Raw genomic sequence first — 24143 nt, forward strand, 5'->3', positions numbered from 1 at the left:
AAGTAAGTGGTTTAAGTAACACAAGTATTTATTCATCATTACCTTTGGAATTGTGTAGCCTCTGAATGTAATTTGATGTGTGGTGTAATGGGGAACATTAAGCGGTATGAGATCTATATAGCGTTGCACTTCATGGATCACTGCATCAGTAAATGGGAGGGACTTCCATATTAGGGCTTCTTTCACGTCCAATCACAATGTCAATCTCTTTCTGCACGCGATCTGGAGAAGTGGACAGGCATTCAATAGTGCGTACAGTATGTATGCAATGATGCAACCCATGGGTGTGTTTGTGTGTGTGTGTGTGTGTGTGTGTGTGTGTGTGTGTGTGTGATGTTAGACATTTTAAAGTTAATCAAATATTTGTTCATTTGCATGTGTTTTGAAGATTACCTTTCTTGCACAGTACTACATGTAAATAACTTTCCTTTTGATTGTGTTTCACTTTAAAAAAAATTAACAATATAAGAATCTATTTTGATGGGGTGAAACTAACTACCTGCATGTCTTCCCTCACCACATCCATAAACCTCCTCTTTTCCTCCTTCCTGGTGGCTCCATTCTCAGCATTCTCCTACCGATATACCTTATGTCCCTCCTCTGCACATGTCCAAACCATCTCAAACGGGCCTCTCACTTTGTCCCCAAAATGTCCTACATGTGCAGTTTCTCTAATAAACTCATTTCTAATCCTGTCCATCGTCCTCACTCCCAATGAAAATCTCAACATCTTCAGCTCTGTTACCTCCAGCTCCACCTCCTGTCTTTTACTCAATGCCACTGTCTCTAAACCATACAACATCGCAGGTCTCACCACAGTCCTATAAACTTTCCCTTTCACTCTTGCAGACACCCTACTATTACAAATCACTCCTGTCATTCTTCTCCACCCACTCCACCCTGCCTGCACTCTTTTCTTCACTTTCCTAACACATTCCTATTACAGTTAGCCCCAGACCTACGAATGCCTGACACAAATTTCTTTAGAGATACGCATGTATGACATGTAAATCTTACTCTTGTCGACTTGCGAATAATTGACTTACAAACACTTTTCAAGTCTCTATTTATTTTGTAAGTTACCTGAACTCCTCCACCTTCACCACCTCTTCTCCCTGTAACCGCACCACTCCACTGCCCTCCCTTTCATTTACACACATGTACTCTGTCTTACTCCTACTGACTCATTCCCCTTCTCTCCAGCGTGTACCTCCACCTCTCCAGGCTCTTCTCAACCTGCTCCCTACTCTCACCACAAATCACAATATCTCTATCATATTTAAAACACAAACATTTATTCAATGACCACCCACTTTTTTAGGAACACATGTACACATGCAAAACCATACAGAAAAATGTGAGTTTTAAAAACATGGAATTGATAAGAATGGTTTCAACTGACAGAAATGTTATGGAAGCATTCTGAAAATACTGAAGCTTCTAAAATACTCAAGACAGCACACTGACCCCAACAAACAACAGTCAAAAATATCTAATTGGAGGTGATAATTAAGTTACATTAATGACCAGTGATTGGATAATTATATGATTGAGCCTGTGTACAGGTGTTCCTAATAAAGTGGATGGTGCATTTTACATGAGTTTGCCATATTAAGAAACACACATTTAATTATTCATTGTTTTATGCATGTTTTTTCCCCAGTAAACAAAGATTGACATCATATTATTAGTTATGTTCGTGCAAACATGTTCTTCAATGGTCTTACCCTGTATTTCAGAATGCTTGATCAGTAACATCAGAGCATATCTGAGCGTAGTGCTGGTGGTCTCAGTCCCAGCCAGGAATAAGTTTAAGACAGTGGCTATCAAATTTTCTTGATGAAACTCTGAACTGGGATTGTCCTTCTCCTGTTTGGAGAAAGAAATGTTGCGTGTGGTTAATCACAATAGCAATACAAGAAATCAATTTGTATAAGCAATTCAAATTGACTACATTAAATAGAGCGATATTTCAAAATGTCGACTTGAGTCCAAAAGTTATGGCAAAAATACACATATTCAGGTAGACGCTCCTTTTCCAGATTATGCGGATCAAGTTTTTAACTATAAACCCAAAATAAAAGCAGGTATTGATCATTTAAATTCTAAAATAAATAAAAAAAAAACATACATATTTTAAATAATAAAAAAGAAAGTTCAAAATTAAATTGAAATGACTTTAGAAAAACAGTATATTGCTACATTAATAGGCGAATTATCTTATTGTTTAATGCTTGGTAAATTGTGCCTAAGTAAACCTAGTAACAATGTCATGTTAGCTCCACTCAGAACTAATTCCTAACTAATTTTATGTATTTGGGATGGTTGAAATTATTTTAAGCAGAGATGGCGCAGGAAAAATGAACTTAGCTCTGAATATCATTATCCTATTTTGGATGAGAAATGCTTCATCATAAGACCACTATACTTATTTTTTGTTCAATGGTTCAACCCAGCAATAAAAAGCACTGTAGTATAAAGGACTGCTTGCCTGGCTGAGTCGGATGAGGAAGCAGTCGATAAAGTCTCGTGGATTGTCTGGGTCCAAATTTTCCATGTGCTCCTGTATTTTGCTCTTAGAAAAGGCCTTGATTTTTTCTAGTTCTTTGAAAATCGCATGATGTTTACCAGGAAGTGCATCAACCAACGTTGGAAAGATATCATACAACTGCAAAATAAGAGTTACAAATGTAATCTTTTTATGCAGTTTGTAAGTCGATGTATATGTGTAAGATTCATGTGAGAGTGACTAATATTACCGTTCAATATTTAATTTTAACAGCAATTATTTGTACTTCATGTTATTTTCAGATGAAAAACAATTGAACATATTTGCAATATTAATATCATTTTCACAAGGTTTTAAAGGTCTCCATAAATAGTCTCAGCAGTTTTTGTAAGAATCCTTTCATGTCATACCTGTTCCACTTTGCGGCTGCCAAAACGCATTATTTCATTAATTACTGGGAGCAGATGTAGAAAGTGATGGTCTTCATAAAGAAAGCATTGACCAAACACCAGTGCACAGATGATGTTGGATACAGCTCTACTCAGAAAGAATGTGGGGTCAAATTGAGTAGCTAGAGGAAATAAACACATTTAAATAAGTCTTAGGATTTTACTTATCCCGTTGCCTACATCTTAGTGCATTCCAGTCAAAAGGCAGCTTTTCAGAGAGGCAGCAATTTTGGGCAGCATTTTGGCCACGGGACAAAAGTAAATTTTGCATTATACCAAACATTATGTTAAAATTAAAGCTGGTATGCCTTCTCTCTTATATTTTCATAACTTTCTTTTGGCTTCTCCTATTAGGGGTCGCCACAGCAGACCATCCTCATGTTTGATTTGGCACATGTTTTTACGCTGGATGCCCTTCCTAACGCAACCCTCCCCATATATCCGGGCTTGGGACCGGCGCTAAGAGTGGCTGGGGTTGGTTCCCTGATCGGGGATCGAACCCAGGCCGCAGCGGTGAGAGCACCACATCCTAACCACTAGACCACAAGGGACCCTAAAACTTTCTTTCGGCTTCTCCCATTAGGGGTCGCCACAGCAGATCCTCCACATGTTTGATTTGGCACATGTTTTTATGCTGGATGCCCTTCCTAACGCAACCCTCCCTATTTATCCGGGCTTGGGACCGGCACTGAGAGCGGCTGAGGTTGGTTCCCTGACCGGGGATCGAACCCGGGCCGCAGTGGTGAAAGCGCCGCATCCTAACTACTAGACCACCAGGGACCCTCTCTCTTATATTTTCATAATAATTAAAAATAAATAAAGAAATAAAATCATTGATCTGTAATCTGCATAACTAATGCAGCTTTTATTTCAAAGTTCTTGTTCTGTGAAACTTGTAGCACTAAGAGAAACAATCCAATTTACTATAGAATAGAGTTAAATGCCTAATATACTTATTTAGTGACCTCTAAAGAGAGACATAAAGCTGGTCCTTATTTTTCAAAAAGGTCTTACAATTACAAAAGCCCAACCCCCAAACTCCTCCTTTTGGCAGCCAGGATTCGGACCAACCATTGCGGAGTACTTTATGCCTATTCCGACAACTAAGCATCAGGGTTAGGGGCCTTGCTCAAGAGTGGCCTCCCAGTATGGCAGGGATTCAAGCCCACAACCTCTAGTTACAAAGTTCAATGCCTTAACCACTAGGCCACCTCCTGGGTTGTGTTTTAGAAAAAAATTCTAAACCCCCCCAAAAAATAATGCATTGTTGTTTAACAAAGAATACAATGTAATTGTGGATACATAATGTTCATTGAATGTTTTTTGGAAAACGTCTGCTTTTCTTCTTTGTTATATTTACGTACATATATAGAAAAAGCGTGTCTGGTGAGAAAACAATTGTTTATAAGTGCTCTAAGTGATAACAGGAAGTGCTCAAAGAAGACGACAGGTTTGGTTGTCCTCCTGATGTTTTACTATCGACAGGAAACAACCAAACCTGTTAATGTTATTGAAAATGAGACCATTTTATAACGTAACATCGTTGTTGATTATTTTCCTTTGTTGTTGAATATGTTCTTATTACAACATGCCCTGTATAGTTTTTACACATCCACACTATTATTTATTGAGCAGGAGCTAGCTGGCTGGCTAACTATAGGTTAGCTACATAAACTAGATATGTATATACAGTCATTTGTGAAATTCTGCAATTTTGTCAATTTGTAGTTAATTTTAACCACATTTACAAACAAATATAGCTGTTATACTTAAATAAATGTTAGCTATAAAAAAACATGATCAAGCATCGGTTAAATGCTCCCCAGATCTCAATTATATCATTTTTGGAATGCTAAGTACTTCATGGATTTCTAGCCTTACCATTTATTTGTAAAACTTCATTAGCTGGGATAAGTAAACGGACATCTTTGAGATTTTAAAACTAATTATTCTATTTTTTAAGCTACAACTACAAAAAATTTCATTCACACCCTTTTTGATTTAATAAATTTGCATAATTTCCCATTTAAATAAACCAATTTGGTCTGTTGAACATGACATGCATTAGGTCACTCACACTTAGTTTCTTTGATGGCATTCAGCAAGTGTCTGCTCTTTTCTTGTACCCAGCCCTCCATTCTCCTATGTCCCATCCCAAAGTCTTTTAGAGTAGTGAGTGTGAACCTCCTGAGCTGACGCCAACTCTCTCCATTACTGATAGTAATACCTGAAAAATGGAGACACAGTTGATAATGTTGCACAATTGATCACACATACAACCACAATTCCAAAAACATTGGGATGTTGTGCAAAATTAACAATAGTATATAACATAAAACTGTTCCAAAATATGTAGACAGATAGGAAGGGCTGAAAAACGTGAACCATGTGCTTATCTACAGTACACATTACATTTTTTTTTTTTTTGCAGATTGCTGAACCTCTGCCCATCTTTAATTCTGAAACGCTCTGCCTCTGTAAGTTAGCCGTTTTATTCCCAATCATGTTACTGACCTATTGTCAATAAAGCTAATAAGTTTGCAGAAAAATTAGTTCATGCTTTTGTAACATCAAGATTAGATTACTGTAACGTTTTACTGTCTGGGTGTTCAAGTAAGTGCATAAATAACGAGATCACGAGATCTAGGAAATATGACCACATCACTCCTGTTTTAATCAGTCTACACTGCTCACAATCAAATCTGGCATTGATTATAAAATACTACTACTGACATATAAAGCACTTAACAGTCTTGCACCACAGTGCCTGAACTTCTGTACCAGTGAACTTCTGTACCAGTATGATTCTCCATGCCTACTTAGATCAGAACGTGCAGGCTATCTGTTGGTTCCTCAAATAATGAAGACTACAGCAGGGGGCAGATCTTTCTCTTATAAAGCCCCACAGTTATGGAACAACCTTCCAACCAGTGTTCGGGACTTAGACACAGTCTCAGTGTTCAAGTCGAGGTTGAAAACTTATTTATTTAGTCAAGCCTTTGATCAGTAGATTTTTTCTTAGGTAAAGGCTCAGATCTGGAGGGAACATGGATATAGAGTGTTTGGTGAACTGGTATATTTGTATGCTGTCGTCCCCTCACATTCACACGTTCACTCGGGTTTGTTGACGGTGGTGTTGTGGGTCGTCTTTTATCCCAGAGATCCCTCATGTCTGTGTTACCTTCTGGTTCTCCCTTTTAGTTATGCTGTCATAGTGAGTCTTGCCGGAGTCCAAACTGCACAGTGACATTAACTTTCATACACCAATAGGGACACTTAATAATCCATATCCTTCTCTTCCCGTCACCCTCTTCTCTCTCTCTCTCTCTCTCTCTCTCTCTCTCTCTCTCTCTCTCTCTCTCTCTCTCTCTCTCGGTCGAGTTAAACATGCTTCTGAGGCTCCAGTGACCACTGTTCCTGCCCCTTTGAGGATGGATTGGACTGTAGTTAATGTCAACAGTCTGCTACATCGACTCAGGACTACATTTTGCTTCTGATCATCATCACTGCACCCCACAACATCATATATCTGCAATAAATGGACATTCGGTGCAACCCTCTCAAGGTTTCTTCCTTATGCCATCTCGGGGAGTTTTTCCCTGCCACAGTCGCCACCGGCTCGTTCATCAGGGACAAACTCACTTATAAAGAACATATTCACTTTTAATCACCACATTATCTGTGTAAAGCTGCTTTGAGACAATGTTCGTTGTTAAAATCGCTATACAAATAAAAATGAATTGAATTGAATTGAAAAGTTGCAAAATGTTCTTTCAGCTGTTTCTTTTTAGCAACATTTATTTTAGGGTATTTATGTATAAAAGTGTACTTATAAAAATGCCACAATGAGTTTAACGATCTTTAATTTAGATATTTTAAAGCTTATAGTGGCTGCTTGTTGAGGCATGCATGAGGGATTTCTCATTTAAACAAATTCACTCATGCTGGGTCTGTAAAAAACAAAAAAAACAAACAAACAAACAAACAAACAAACAAACAAACAAACAAACAAACAAAATAAAAACCGCATTTGAGTATAAAAGGTAAAGTAATTTGTGTAAATCAACATTTGTATTGTATTTCGCAGATGTCAAGTTGACAACCATGCTTAAAAAAAATCTATACAATATATAACATTTTTCATGTAAATTTTTATTTGAAAAAATACACATTTTGTTTAGTTGTGAAAATATAAGCATCTTAAATATATAATTTTTTAAATGATCGAATAGTTGTTGCAGCTCTACTTACGATGTAACTTAATTACTGCACTTTTTTACTTGCCTGTTATCAAATATTTAGTTTATAAATACATATATCTACTGATACCCATTATGTTCTGTCTTTCAGCTTCTCCCATTAGGGGTCGCCACAGCAGATCATCGGTCCCCATACCCCCTGTCCTCTACATCTGCCTCTTTCAAACCAATAACCTGCATGTCTTTCCTCACCACATCCATAAACCTCCTCCTTGGCCTTCCTCTTTTCCTCTTTCCTGGTTGCTCCATCCTCAGCATTCTTCTACCCCATTCCCTCCCCTGCACATGTCCAAACCATCTCAATCTCGCCTCCCTCACCTTGTCTCCAAAACGTCCTACATGTGCTGTCCCACTAATAAACTCATTTCTAATCCTGTCCATCGTCATCACTCCCAATGAACATCTTAGCATCTTCAGCACTATTCGACAAGCTTGTGGTATGTAACACTTCTCTAGTTTTGTGTTTTGTGGCAAATGACAAATGTCTCTAAACATCAGCTTTTGTTATAACTAACAAGTAGTTTATATTTCTTACCGTAGCCTTTCAGCACTTTCTGTGCAAAAGGAACAGGGGCTCTGCCAACAAAATCATCTGCATTGTCAACAAGGGCTTCTTTCACTGTGTCATAGCCCACCAGAACAAGGAATCTCTGGGTTCCCAGATACACCGTCATCACAGGACCATATGTCTTACTCCACTGTTAAAGAACAAAGATCAGTTTATCCTGAATGGGTTACTAAAGTTTTTTCATGTACAGAATAACAATTTCTCTGCTTATTTTTTTTTACTTCCAACAAGCGACTCGGACTGGAAGGTAAATACTTCATTCTTTTTCCTGTACATAACCTACAATGCTTGCACATGCGTGTCCAGTAGAACATTAAGACTACTCGTTCTTCTGAGTCACATTAAAGACTCGTTTGAAAATGAACGACTCAGCACTTATGACTACAATGTGGAAAATATATTTAATGAAGATGAAAAAAAAAACTGCTGACCTTTAGAAAGTCTTTAAAGGGTGCATGGATGTCCATGGTCAGAATATTTCCAACTATAGGCAAAGCTGTAGGTCCTGGAGGTAGATTATGTGGTTTATATCTCCATCTAGGCAATATAAACAGAGCTATTACTAAACCCAGCAATAGTAAAGTGCTGGAGAGATCCATAGTGGTTTATATTATTATTTTCCAAAAATAATATCTGCTCTGTTTTTGAGTTTTGAATCTGTTGCTTACTTTTGCTTAAAGCATTTTACACTGGGGCTTGCAGAGTTTATATAATACCAGGAAATGGGAGGGGCTGAAACACGTGAACCATGTGCTTATCTACAGTACACATAAACTCTTGATAGGTCTATCCCACTGATTCAAGAAGATAAAGATTTATAGAGTTTCCTTAACATTGTATGTTAAACACACAGTCTTCTATAAGATATTCATATAACTGTAAATAACATATTGAGGGAACTGTACTGATCTTGTTGAGTATGTAGATGTGTAGCCTCTACACATCTACATACTTCTAGTTGGCAGTAGAAGATAAAAAGAGTAAACAAAGAACAGTGGTGGACAATAACAAAGTATTTGTAATTTGTTACTGTAAGTAGTGAAATATCCTACTTTTTACTTAAAAACATTTTGCGAAATCAAACGTTTCTTTTTATTTGTGAGTGGATTAAAACTTAACTGGTCAAGGCCACCAATCAGGGTAGAGAGCGAGTGTTTTGAACTTGTTTTGATTGGCGCTTGGTGGTATCTACTTACCACCAACATACAGTTCAGCATCAGTTCAACAGCAAGCAGAACATTTTGAGAGTAATAAATGCTGGAAGAAAATTCTGACTCGAACTTGTCACAACAACAGTGGCCTTATTTGTTCAGGTAATTTTTTCAATTATTTTAAGTAGTTGAGGTTTTGGGCTCATGATATTTTTATTACATATCAATCAGTGTTTGAGTAATTAATATCATTCTGTTAATAGATTGCTGCGCTAAGAGTAGCGTTAGCATCTTTTTACATAAGTTGAGTTGATAAAACTATAGTCTTATAAAAATGATAATACAACATTATAGCCATATTAATTCATAGGTTCCCTAGTAGTCTAGTAGTTAGGATGCGGCGCTCTCACCGCTGTGGCCCGGGTTCGATCCCCGGTCAGGGAACCAACCCCAGCCATTAGGGTTGCACAAGCCTTAGTGCCGGTCCCAAGCCCGGATAAATGGGGAGGGTTGCGTTAGGAAGGGCATCCAGCGTAAAAACATGTGCCAAATCAAACATGCGGATGGTCCGCTGTGGCGACCCCTAACGGGAGAAGCCAAAATAATTTTTATAGCCATATTAATTCAGAGTACTTTGGATGCTTAAGTACATTTGAAAGCAAATACTTTTGTACTTTTACTGAAGTAAAAGTAGAATGGGTACAATTTAGATTTTAATGTGTAAAATGTGTAAAGTGTATTCCTAACTTTAACTTTATCAAGTACATGGTTTGTGTACTTTGTCCACCACAGGTAAAGAAAATAGCTTTCAAATTTTATTACAAAACATACAAATATCACATTTTGGTGACGAGGATGTCGATTAGAGTTCCTCTGCCAGCTCATTTCTGCTATGCCTTGGTGAGCCTTCACTCACTTTTACTGTCTTATTTTTAAGGAAAATTAGCTGTTCTGCTACATGCTTTGGGCACAGAAGTATGTTGTTGCAGAAAGGATTGACAAATAAACCTATTAATCAGTTTCTGACTGCCTTACGTGAGCTTTCGGCTGCATGTGATTTCAGAAACGTGGAAGAGCAAATGCTACGTGATCAGCTATTGGAGCGAGCAGCTAAACCACACGTTAGGGACCGACTTTTGTTTGAACTGGACCTCACTTTGAATAAAGTTGTCTTGATGCAAATAGAGGCCGCACTAAAGAACTTAGAGGTTCTTTAAGATACTTCACAAGTACATGACATGCAGGGTCTTCGGAAGGTAAAACATCCGCTACACAGAAAAAAGACGAGACCTTCTTCTTTGTCAGATCAATCAGTTCCCAGCACGAGACAAAAGCATTCTGGTTACCATTGCCAATCCAGTAATCATGTGCATAGCAAACCTTCACTTACAACGATAAAAGGAGTATGCCATTCATGCGGACAAATTTTGCTGCTCATCACAGAAACAGGTGCATGAGATTTTTATACCAGAGCTCACTATTATCCATGAATGATCCTGCAACTTTGAAAGGCAAAATTCTCTGCTGTGTGCAAATTAAAACAAATGATGGACATTGTCAGCCAGTGGAGATAATTGTGTACACAAGCTCATCATTGTCTATACTGCCAGAGAGTATTGACCATGCTTATTTTGCTTTTATTATCCAACCTTGAGAGTAAAGTTAGTTTCTTGTACCAAAGACATTATTCTGGTGCCGTGTTTTTCTACAGATGTCTTCCACAATGGTACACAACATTCTACGTAGTAAAATGAAGTTCACCTTCGCTGGGAATGGATCCGCTGAAAACTGCTTCAGTGTGATACTGTGATTATGAATCGGAATCACTGAGTTCGGATCACAACCTGGTTCATCCCCTACCTGTGTACAAACCCCTTTCATGCAGGAAACCAGCTATCTTCCACACACTGAGGACATACTGTAGTCTGATGAGACCAGTAAGGCTCTGAAATACTGTTTTGATACTGCTGTGTGGAAAATTGTGCAATACACATGGGGAGAATATTGACAATTAAACAGACTGTATTTCCGATTATATAAAATTCTGTGTGAAGAATACTGTACCCACCACGACTGTACAGAGTTTTCCCAACAACAAGCCACGGATTAACCTTGAGATAAAGACTCTCCTTAAAGAGAAGAAGAGGGAGTTTAAAATCAAGCTGCTCCAGACTCACCTCTAGCTGTACTTCTCTCAGCTCACAGCCTACTCACAACACATCTAACCTATCCCCTCTACCTTGTCTCCCAGTCCCCTTCCCACCACTACATACTGCACCTTTCAGAAGCCCAGATGAGGTTGGAGCTCAGGAGTATCAAGGCAAGGAAGACTGCAGGCCCAGATGGCATCAGCTCCAGGCTCCTTAAAACCTGCACAGGCCAGCTGTGCGATATACTGTTGTATGTGTTTGGTCTAAGCCTAAAGCTGAGGAAGGTACCACAGCTATGGAAGACATCCTGCATGGTACCTGTACTAAAAATGCCTCGCCCCAAAAAAGTGACTGCAGACCAGTAGCACTGCAGACTTAATGCTAAGCAACCTGTCACCTGCATTAGTTCTTTTATGACTCTGATATCGTCGGTCTGCTCATGGGTGATGATGACAGGGAGTACAGAGGACTCCAGGAATTTTTTGGACTGGGGCCAACAAAGCTGCCTCCTGACGAATGAAGAGAAAACCAAAGAACTGGTGGTGGATTTTCAAGGGCAATAACACTCTTCAATATCACCAGTTAACATTAATATAAAAGGGCACTGAGAGAATTGATTTAAAAATACATGGGTGTTCATCTGAACATCAAACTGGACTGGACAGATGCAATTTACAAGACGGGACAGAGCAGACCCTTTTTGCTTTTGGAGTGCAGAGAGCACTACTGAAGACCTTTTTTGACCATGTGGTGGCCTCAGCCATCTTCTATGGAGTGGTCTGCCAGTGCAGCAGCATCTCTACTGCAGACAGGAAAAAACGGACAAGTTGATCAGGAAGGCCAGCTCAGTCCTGGACACTGTAGAGGAGGTGAGAGAAAAGAGGATGGTAGCTAAGCTATCATCATTGCTGGAGAACAACTCTCACTCATGTATGAAACAGCTTCATCTCCTTCAGTAACAGACTTTTAAATCCAAGGTGTCTGAAGAAGCGACACCAAAGGCCTTTTCTTCCTGCTGCTATTAGACTTTAGAATTGGAGCTGCTCCCAGTGATTTAGTCACCATAATGCACATTATTAATACTGTTTTTTGTTTTTGTGTAACTGTGCAACAACACCATTTTAAATTGTTCAATATTATCTAGTGCAATTTGATTGTTTAATAGTGTAACTACTACAGTGTATTGTTAGTTTCTTTTCTTTTGTATTTATATACTGTACTGTGAAACCAACCCCAGCCACTCTTAGTGCAAGTCCCAAGACCGGATAAATGGGGAGGGTTGCGTTAGGAAGGGCATCCAGCGTGAAAACTTGTGCCAAATCAAACATGCGGATGGTCCGTTGTGGCGACCCCTAATAGGAGATGCCGAAAGAAAGTTACTGTATATATTTGTACTATGTCTCTGCTTTATATATGCAAATTTTTTTTTGTTGTTGTTGTAACATGAACATTTCCCTACTGTGGGACAAATAAAGGTATATCTTGTCTTCAATTCAATTCAATTCAGTTCAATGAATTTTTATTTGTATAGCGTTTTTAACAATGAACATTGTCTCAAAGCAGCTTTACACAGATAATGTGGTGATAAATAATGAATATGTTCTTTATAAGTGTAAGTTTGTCCATGATGAACGAGCCGGTGGCGACTGTGGTGAGGAAAAACTCCCCGAGATGGCATAAGGAAGAAAGCTTGAGCGGAACCAGACTCAAGAGGGAACCCATCCTCATCTGGGTTGCACCAAATGTCCATTTATTGCAGATAAACGATGTTGCGGGGTGCAGTGATGGTGATCAGAAGCAAACTGTAGTCCTGAGTCAGTGTAGCAGACTGTTGACATTAACTACAATCCAAATCCATCCTTAAAGCGCCCGTTCTTACTCCGGAATTTCAAGAAACCACCTAAGGCTTTGATGAGAAACCGTCCCAAGCTGCACAGAGTGGCCTGCAAAGAAGAGAACACTATTCAGAGGCAAGTCTGGGCGAAGTGGGAAGATCCGCAGAGGGAAGAGGGCAGGAACAGTGGTCACTGGAACCTCAGGAGCATGTTTAACTCGACCAAGTCTTGTCTTGTCAACTGTGTAAAGGGGAGCCTTGGCCTGTGTGTGGAGTTAAAAATGGAGGCCATATCTTTGGGTGATACAATTTGTTCTGCGACCAGACCACCAAGCCCTTATTATGCTTTTTACATTCAAAGAAATGGGACGAGCTGGCTAGGTGGAGATCGCTAGGTGGTCATGCTATTCCTATAAAGTTGCATACCACCCGGGAAAAAACATCACAGCAGACTGCCTCTCTTGACTCCCTCTGCCTGAGGCAAGTGAAACAATTGAAGCAGAAATGATTGTCACTGTTTCTCACTTATTTGCCTTGTCAGTTTCTAAGTTCACCTCTGCATCTGAGAACTGCCTTGAGAAATGCCAACTTCGTGAACAGATAAAGAATGATTGCCCTATAAAAAATAAAAATTCAGTAAAACAAGAACTGCAACCTTTTTTTCACATCAGACATGAGCTTTCCGTGGAAGGTCTATTAGTTATGCAGCTGCAATGGAACAAGACTTGCCAATTTAGCTCACGAGAGACACCAATTTAATTCAATTTTGAATTTATTTAGATTGCAGCATGATGTTTTTTTTTTATTTAATCTTTAAACAGATTGTAATGTACAGATGTAATCAGGAAAAGATGAAGCTAACACTGGATGGAAATTTGCTTGGTCCAGGCCGAATGACTGCCATTAATGGATTAATCAATTAAGTTTTCAACAGCATTGAGAAATTTTCAATTACTGTATGGTCAAAATGATTTCAAGTCCTGGCGTGACCTCTGGTGGTGTAATAGCACACACCTTGCAGCCCATCCCCTTTCTCTCCTTCTCTTTGGAAGTATATCTTCATGTGTGAAACAATAAACTTTGGAACTTCTCACTGAAAGCTGACTCGTGTGTTTCATTGAGACTTCCCCGTATACGTAGGAGAGCAGAAATGGAGAGAAAAGGCTGAATTCAAGGGTATCCTGTCCAGGCGACAGAAGCAGCAGAGGATAAAACACTTCCTTACACTTAACAGTGCAGCCTCTTACATCATTTTCCTGACAAACCTTTGACACACCCTTCACAAGCAACAGTGCAGCCTCCCAAGCCAAACTCATGGATTTGGCCCATGGCCTGACCTCATACTTAAGTTTGCTAACATGGCTCCCTAAGTCATTTTCCTGCCTGAGGACAACAGTGAGGCCTTAAAAAATTAAGCTCCTGCTGGAGGTCGATGGCACAGGCTTCCAAGTCATGCTCATTCCAGAGGCTTGACATTGTGACCTCCCACAACCCTCTTATGCCGGACATTGACAGCATGGCTTCCTAAGCCATGTTTCCAAAAAGAGGCAGACAGAGTGAAACCCTACGCCCTGCTGTAAGGCAGATGACACGGCCTCCAAAATCCTGCTTCTGCCAGAGGCTGATGGCACTACGTCCCAATACCTGCTGCTGCCAGAAGCCAACAGCATTGGCATTCCCAGCATTCCTGTCTCAGTCCTTTCACATGCCCTAGGCAAACTCATCTCAGCCCTACTACCAGACCCCACTGACTTGTCGCTGAGTCACATGATTATGGAGCTATGTTTATTCTGTCATGTTCTGCCTCCACCCCTGTTCTGTTATCGGTTGATCAGTTTGTGTTTACATTCTAATGCTTAATACTCAATTTATAGTGTACAGCCAATAAACCTCATAACCCAAATATACTAATCATTCACATTCCGTTCACAATGACATTTTAATTATTTATTTATTGATCATATTAATATAAGAGTAAAAACAACATTCAAACTACAAAGCTGTGTAACTATCAGCTGTTTAACTTTAGCAGATTGGTGGTGTTGAATTTAGCAATGGTATTGATGAACATGATAATTTTAATGATGATGAACAGTGGCTAAGCTTATATATAAACATTCATTCTTTAATTTCCTCCACTAAGCAGGCCCCCGCCTTCGACTGCTGCCCAATCCTCACAGCACCGTCCCTTACGGTCCCTCCTGCAGGTGGTGAGCCCACAGGATATATATAAACAGTTCAGCCTAAAAAAGAAAAACTGACACCCTGAGATACTGATAAATATGCAGGTCCATATGGAATTAATGACCTGGAGTTCTAAAAGCAAGCAAATATTGTAGCTTTGTTTTGGTTGATATACACTATATGAACAAAAGTATTGGGACACCTGACCTTTCCTGCTATATGAGGTTTTCTCCAAACAGTTACCACAAAGCTGGAGACACAATTGTATGGGGTGTCTTTGGATGCGGTCAGGGGCGCCGTTAGGGGGGGTGCAGAGTATGCCAGGCATATGGGCCCAAGAGAACGCTAGGGGGCCCCACAATCATCAATTAAAAATTTTAAAATTACATACACACATATATTTTAAATAATAACACTGTGGTGAAATAAAATTAATTCCCTGTAAATAAAATTAAACTGAAAATAGGATGAAAATGTTTATTTATTTTTTGACTTTGAGAGAGTGTTTACTCATGAATAAAATTAAACGCATGAGGTTTGTCTACAGACTGCATAAGTTAAAATGTGTTTAGAAGCTCGTTGTGGTATTTAGTCAGTTGATATGTTACATTTCTCTTCCTTTATACATCTGTCTTTTTGAAAATGTTTTATTAAAAAATTTAAATTTATTTATATTCATTTATATTCATTATATCATTTATATTGTAACATATTATGCAATAGCAAATTATTACATTTCTTTAACAATACAAATTATTTAATTATTAATAACATAACATTGTGTATATATATATATATATATATATATATATATATATATATATATATATATATATATATATATATATATATATGTATATATATATATATATATATATACACACATATATATATATACATATATATATATATATATATATGGGGGCCCAAAATTCTGTCTTGCATACCCCCCTTAAAACTTTTAATTGCACCCCTGGATGCGGTATAATAAACAGATGTCCACAAGCTCACTCCAAAATCTAGTGGAACATCTTCCCAGAAGAGTGGAGGGGATTATATGAACAAATTGAGACTAAATGTGGAATGCAATAATGATGCTGCAAAACCTTCTAAGATTGCTACTTACATAGGTGGCTCTGGATTGAATTAATCTCATGGGTCAAAAGAGATGTTATGAGGCCGTGTGTCAGTGAGATGACCACAGCTCAGAATACAATTTTATTAAAGCCAATCTGTTTTCCTTCCCAAATTGTCCACTTGCTTTCATGGCTTGCATTTCTTTATCTGCAATTGGAAAATCTAATGGGATTTGGAAGTTCTTTACATTATATCTAATGGGATTATGTCTGTCAGCCTACAGTAATGTTGTAGTTCAGCGGGGGGTGGCGATGAGCTGGTATTTGCGTGGCAGGTTGGCAAAGCCGCTGGTTTCAGGAGTGGAATCAATGCTCTCAGGTCCTCCAGGTGTGGTAAAGGTGAAATGTTGCAACAGGGACACCAGGAAGAGAAACAGTTCCATCCGTGCCAGAGACTCACCCACACAGGCCCTCTTCCCTGCAGGAAAGACCGACAATTCAGGTTAGCATCACATACTGTAACGCTAGTCACTTTTACATGTACACTTTTTTGGCATTCTGATTCAAACTCTCTGATTAAAAGATTCATTTAAATTAATTTAAGTTAATTGTACATTTGAGACACAAAAAATTGCGGAACATTTTTTTCTAAAGAACTACCTTTCTAAAGTTTGAATCTACATAGGAGCAGTTTGATTAATCATAATGTGTGTATGTTAAACTGTGTACTGGTAAATAATGACGGTTCTCACCTGCAGAAAAAGGCATGAAAGCAGGGCTCTTTTTAAAGTTGCCATTTTTGTCCAAAAAATGTTTCGGGTCAAATGTCCATGGCTTGTCCCAGTGTTCCTCATCCCTCAGAACAGAGTGAAGCAAGGGTAAGATTACTGTGTCCTGCAAGGGATTTAAAATGTTAACCAAAACTAGTGAATTTAGTGGATCTAAATAAAGTTTTCTTTAAAAACAATTTAATCAATTGGGACAGAGCGACCAACAAGAAAATACAAGAAAATAAAGGATTGCATTTATTGCAATTATCAGCTGTGCAGTCAGGAACTGCCTGCTAAAGCAGCAATCAGAAAAAACTCAGCTGAATGGTAAAAGATCACATGATTAAACAGTAACGTGCAGTTAAAAATAAAAAAGAGAATAATAATAATAGGACAACTAATTGATCTTCTGCTGCTCAAAGCAAACTATTAACATTATTTGTAAAATTTGACAGCTGAATGCAGGTCTGTGCAATTGTGTGTTGTGTTGTTTCAAACTGTTGAGCATTTTTCATTTTTAAGACTTCTTAAATTATAACACACCCTCGCATACACTAATGTTAAATTGTGGCTCTGATAATCTAATCTTATCTACAGCTATTCGATACGATCATGTAAAATCACTAGATGGATTTTTCAGCTTCATAAGCTTAAGGATCTTGAAAGAGGTGATCTGATTCTTCTGTGTATACACTTTTCTATGCATAAATGTTTAGTGAAATTATAAACTTTTCAGTGCTGTGGTCACAAATTTTTCCGAGTACAATATAGTAAACAGACTGCTGAAAAAACTTCACAGAATTCAGTTAAGACTTTTGTCTTTGTGTCTAAATGATAAACCAGAATTTTTGCCAAAGGTCTTTAAGAAAATATCAGTGGTTGGTCATTTTTCATGTCAATCAAATTGCATTTATTGATGAAGCTACATCAATCCTAGTGAAGAAATATTTAATGAAGAAATATTTAATAGTTTTTGGTCTGTTTGTGCTCAAGAAGTTCCACAAGTTTGCTTTTTGTTTGCTATAGGTAACAAATCAAAAAAGTAAGTGGTTTAAGTAAAACATGTATTTATTCATCATTACCTTTGGAATTGTGTAGCCTCTGAATGTAATTTGATGTGTGGTGTAATGGGGAACATTGAGCGGCACAAGATCTATATAGCGTTGCACTTCATGAATCACTGCATCAGTAAATGGGAGGGACTTCCTGTCTTCCATATTAGGTCTTCGTTCTTGTCCAATAACAATGTCAATCTCTTTCTGCATTTGATCTGAAAAAGTGGGTAGGGATTCAATAGTGTGTACAGTATGTATGCAATGATGCAACTCATATACAGGCATAACTTTATGGCCACTAATCAGGCATAACATTATGATCAGATTCCTAATATTGTGTTGGTCCCCATTTTGCTGTCCCTGTTACTGATCCGTCGTGCATTAACAGCATTAACTTTTTCAGCAATTTGAGCTACAGTAGTTCGTCTGTTGGATTGGACCACACCGGCCAGCCTTCGCTCCCCATGTGCATCAATGAGCCTCGGCCCCCCATGACCCTGCCGCCTTTGAAGATAAAATGTTCACTTGCTGCTTAATATATCCCACCCACTTACAGGTGCCTTAATGAAGAGATAATTAGTGTTATTCACTCACCAGTCATAATGTTATAATGTCACAACGTAATTATGTGTATCGTATCGCACCGCTTCTTAATAGGGTAAATTCTAGCGTATCATATCGTATTGTTGGTAGCTGCTTCATATGTATCTTTATTGAATCGTATATAATATGCATATAATAATTTGCATGTGGTTTATATTAATATCTTGTACTATAAATCACTACTTTGAAAGGTTTGGATATTGCCTTTCTTGCATTTTCTTGCATTTGCTATGGGAGTAAATTAATTAATTACATTTCACTTCAAAAAATGAATAATATAAGAATATATTTCAAATGGGACTTTTTAGATAAGTGTGTGAATCACTCTGATAGACTGTCACACAAACACAAACCCGAACATTTATTCAGTGACCACTTTTTAGGAAAATCATGCAGGAAAATGGGATTTCAGTGATTAGAGTTTTAAAATTAGGGAATTCATAAGACAGCTTCCAACTGAGAAGGTTGGAACCAAGGAAACAGGATTATGAGAGCTAACACAAAACACATCTAACCTGGATTTTTTTTTTATCATCTGCAAAATCTGTAAAGGTGACCAGGTTCTAAAGTACTCCAGCAATCACATTGGCATCAACAAACAAAGTAAAACAAACCATGTAATTTTTCCTCTTTCTGATGTTTGAGGTGATCATTAAGTGAAACTCATGACTAGTTACTGCCACATGATTGGCTGATAATTGCATGATCAATCCATATTAAGAAACAAAAATGTAACTTTTCATTGCTTTATGTATGTTTTTAATGTAAACTATTTCTTGAAAACTTAGATTGACTATATATTTTTAGTTATGTTCGTGCAAACATGTTCTTCAATGGTCTTACCCTGTATTTCAGGATGCTTGATCAGTAACATCAAAGCATATCTGAGCGTAGTGCTGGTTGTCTCAGTCCCAGCCAGGAATAAGTTTAAGACACTGGCTATCAAATTTTCTTGATGAAACTCTGAATTGGGATTGTCTTTTTCCTGTTTGGAAAAAGAAATATTGCATGTGGGTAATCAATGTAGCAATACAAGAAATCCATTTGTATAAGCAATTTATCATATAGAACGCATTAACTAGAGCCATATTTAAAATAGGTGAAATAAGTTCAGAACTTCTGTTAAAAATATTCATATTCTGCTACACACTACTTTACCAAATTATGCTATTTATATTCATATACAGAAGGTATTAATTTTAAAACCAAAATATAATTAGGGATAAATTCAAATAAGAAAAAAAAGAAATAACAAAGAAGAAGAAATGACTGAAAAAACAGTATATTGCATGAAAACATGAATAGCTAATTACTGTTACTGCTAATTACTCTTACAGTTGATTAATTATGCACACAGCTATGAGACACAAAATCTACTAAAAGTCACGATTTATCACAGTCATACTGTAATTAGATTATTTTAATTAATAAAATAACGACAATGTTTTTGTACATGTGATGTAGTTTAATGCACTGAAAACCTGCTGATGGTTTAAAAATATTATATTGTAAGTAACCAAAATCTACCACTTGCGCCAAAATTCTGCAAGAAAAACAAACACAATTTAGAACATCAGTGTTCAATTTTGGAGGAGAAATGTTTTATCATTAGATCGATATACGTAGCGACTTTTAACGGGTCAAACCAGCAATAAAAAAGCACTGTAGTATAAACGTTTGCTTACCTGGCTGAGTCGGATGAGGAAGCAATCGATGAAGTCTCTTGGGTTGTCTGGGTCCAAATTTTCATTGTGTTCTTGTACTTTCCTCTTAGAAAAGGCCCTGACTTCATCCACATCTTTGAAAATTTGATGATGCTTGCCAGGAAGTGCATGAAGCACAGTTGGAAAGATATTATACAACTGCAAAATAAGAGAAAAAATATTTAACCCTTTGATGCGCTGTGAATTCCGTGTTTGTATATATGCATGAAATTCATTGAAAATGTCTAATATCACCTTTTTGGTAGTTGGTTATAACAATAATTGTTTTTTTTTAGAATTGTACTTCATGTTATTGTATGCTATATTAATATAATTTGGAAATGGAAGAACTTTTAAAGTTTTAAAAGTGATTGGGCATCATTACATTTAATATTTTCACAAGGATTTGAAGGCCTGCATGAATAGTCTCAGCAGTTTCTTTAAGAATCCTATTATGTCATACCTGTCCCCCTGTGCTGCTGCCAAACGTCAGTACTCCATTCATGACTTGAAGCAGACGTAGAAAGTTATGGTCTTCATAACCGAAGCGTTGGCCAAACACCAATGCACAGATAATGTTGGATACAGCTCTACTCAGAAAGAATGTGGAGTCAAATGGGGCAGCTACAGGAAGTAAACACATGTAAATAAGTCTTAGATTTTTGCAATACTGTTGATTGGTGCATTCCAGTCAAAATGCAGCAATTTTGGGCACCATTTGGACTCCACACTCTACACTAATGACTAAAACTAGACTTATGCTTGGACTTCAGGCTTTACTATTTATTTACAAGAGTTCAATCCCTTCCAGAGGTGTAAAGAGTAACTAAAAATCCTTCTTGAGTAAAGTATAAATGTTACTGCAAAACTTACTTCATTACAAGTTAATTAAAATATGACTTAAATTCTTAAAGTAACTGATTTTAACAGTACTGGAGTATTTTACACATTTCGAACGTACACTCAAAGGTGCACTAATCCTAAACACCAAGTTAGTGAAAAGCTAAATTTGTGAGGTTTTATTATTATTTTTTTTATTAAAATTAATATGTTCACTTCAACACTTCATTAAACAAAATCAACACAACAGTCTCTTCAACAACAATATTGTCTCATCTGCAAAATTTAAATGTGGCGGTCATTGGCAGGTAAAATATAGTGGAGTAAAAAGTATATATACTGAATCATAAATGTAGTTAAGTAGAGAGTTAAAGTTGCTTATATCTTTGATTCCCAGTAAAACTAGATGAACCAAAAAAAAAATTAAGTACAGTAATGGAGCACATTTACTCAAATGCTTTACACCATTAATCCCTTCTTTACACGTCATCAACTGAGAATAACAGGACCTCTGTGAGATTAGAATTATTGAAAACTAAATATTGTTACAAAAAATGCGATTCACCCAATTTTTTATCCATTTGATTGGAATAATTAACCAATATTTAATCTGTTGAAAATGACATGAATTAGGTCACTCACACTTAGTTTCTTTCATAGCATCCAGCAAGTGTCTGCTCTCCTCCTGTATCCACCCCTCCATCCTTTTGCGTCCCATTCCAAAGTCCCTCAGAGTAGTGAGTGCAAACCTCCTTAACTGACGCCAACGCTCTCCATTACTGATAGTTATACCTGAGAGATGATGAAAGTGTTGGTAATGTGACAATGAATCCTATATATAACAATGAATCACATACAACCCCAATTCCAAGGAAATTTGGGACTCTGTGTAAAATGAACAACGTTATATAACATTTTATATACAACAATTTATAGACACATTTTTGCAGATTGGTGAACCTCTGCCCATCTTTACTTATTTTATACCCCCATCATGTTACTGGCCTATTGCCAATTAACCTAATTAATTGAAAATGTTCCTCCAGTTGTTTCTTTTTAGTAAGACTTTTTTTTTCCCAGCCATTTGTTGCCCTCACCTAACATCAGAATGACCATTTATTTTCCTTAAATTGGAATATTTCCTCAGTTTAAACATTTGATAAACCCCTGGAACAACCAGGGTGCATTATACACATAATCAACAAACTCAGATTAAATGTATACATCCTACATGAGTTTTAAACAAGTAAAAAAAATCTTACTTTTATTGTATTTACTTTTATATTCATTTGTATTTTTGTGACATCCTGTATTTTGTGACAATAAATATTACGAGTTGAAAAACTTTTACTTTCTACAAGAGCACTTAAGAATCTTTTTTGGATATATATACCTCCAGATTTCAATAAATCATTCATATTTTGGTCTAACTACTATTACTCTTAATATCACAATTCAAAAAGCTCCTGGTATGTAATACATCTCTGGTTTTGGGTTTGTGGAATACCAGATAGTGAAAAAATATTAGTATCTTGTGTCATAAAGGACATTTTGTTTTCTTACCGTAGCCTTTCAGCAGTTGTTGTACAAAAGGAACAGGGGCTCTGCCAACAAAATCATCTGCATTGTCAACAAGGGCTTCTTTTACTGTGTCGTAGCCCACCAGAACAAGGAATCTCTGGGGTCCCAGATACACCGTCATCACAGGACCATATGTCTTACTCCACTGTTAAAGAACATAGACCAAAAGAATTATCCATTTAAAAATATTAATTTCTCTGCTATTTTAATTCCGTTTCCCTGCTTGAAAACTGTAGCAAGTACATGAAATAATGTCAAGAGAACAAGATCCTTAGAAATTATGTAACATTTAACAAATAAGGAAGAACACAACACCATGGAGTTTTGGTTTTTACCTTGAATATCACATCTAATTCATTTTATTTCAATTAATTAAAGAAGAAAGGATTCTTCTTTAATTAATGTCAATACAAATACATTCTTCATAATACCTAAAATGTTTCACAAAAAAAAAAAAAAAAAAATTACATTAGGACTTTTATAAAATCTCCAGCAAGGTGGTTTAAAAAAATTTAATATTCAATAACTATGTAATGAATGCCCAGTGTAGGTACTACTGAATAACTGAATTGTGGAAAATATATTTAATAAAATGTGGGGGGAAAATCCCTGATTACCTTTAGAAACGTTTTAAAGGGTGCACGGTTGTCCAATGTTAGAATATTTCCAACTATTGGCAAAGCTGTAGGTCCTGGTGGTAGATTATGTGGCTTATTTCTCCCTCGGAGCAATATGAACAGAGCTATTACTAAACCCAGCAACAGAAAAGTGCTGAAGGGATCCATAGTTTTTTCCAAAAACAATATTTGCTCGGTTTTAAGTTTAACGTCTGTTGCTTGTTTTTGTAAAAAGCATTTTGACTTTGAAACTTGCTGAGTTTATATAATACTAGGAAATGGGAGGGGCTGAAAAAAATTAACCCTGTGCTTATCTACAGCACACATGAACTCCTGAATGGGTCTATCCCACTGATTAAAGAAGAGAGATATACAGAGTTTGCATAACATTGTATGTTAACTACATGATCATCTAAAGAGATATTCATCTAACTATAAATAACATATTGAGGTTACTGAACTGTATTTTACCAATGCATTTAAAATGTTGGATGATAGTTTAAAATTACCTATAACCTGCATGTACACTATATTGGGCCAAAAGTATTGGGTCCCCTAGTCATTAGTATGGTATGTGGTTTTTGATCATTGCATTCCACATTTAGTCCTAAATTGCTTTTCTATTTCCCTCCACTCTCCTGGAAAAATGTTCCACTTGATTCTAGAGTGTGCTTATGTATATGTGTGTTAATCAGCCACATGGTATTACAAAAGGCAGGTATTGATGTAGGCGAAGAGGCCTGTGCAGTCAGTGTTCAAATTTATGCCAAAGGTGTTCAGTAGGAGAGATCAGA

General features: G+C 37.1%; 1 protein-coding gene across 1 annotated transcript in view; it reads right to left on the reverse strand.

Annotated features, from left to right (window-relative positions):
• cyp2y3 (cytochrome P450, family 2, subfamily Y, polypeptide 3) overlaps positions 1–23611 on the reverse strand; it is a 30863-nt gene extending 7252 nt beyond the window's left edge. The window contains 17 exon segments of the mRNA XM_083524772.1: positions 43–166; positions 168–222; positions 1728–1869; positions 2492–2668; positions 2920–3080; positions 5036–5185; positions 7753–7915; positions 8217–8390; positions 16480–16658; positions 16933–17074; positions 18033–18220; positions 19452–19593; positions 20294–20470; positions 20775–20935; positions 21794–21943; positions 22715–22877; positions 23350–23611. Of these exon segments, the coding sequence (XP_083380898.1) occupies positions 43–166; positions 168–222; positions 1728–1869; positions 2492–2668; positions 2920–3080; positions 5036–5185; positions 7753–7915; positions 8217–8390; positions 16480–16658; positions 16933–17074; positions 18033–18220; positions 19452–19593; positions 20294–20470; positions 20775–20935; positions 21794–21943; positions 22715–22877; positions 23350–23517 (2616 nt within the window). The 5' untranslated portion in view covers positions 23518–23611.
• Positions 23612–24143: the final 532 nt, after the last annotated feature.

This window comes from Silurus aristotelis (assembly GCF_946808225.1).
Source record: "Silurus aristotelis genome assembly, chromosome: 22".
Lineage (NCBI taxonomy): Eukaryota > Metazoa > Chordata > Actinopteri > Siluriformes > Siluridae > Silurus > Silurus aristotelis.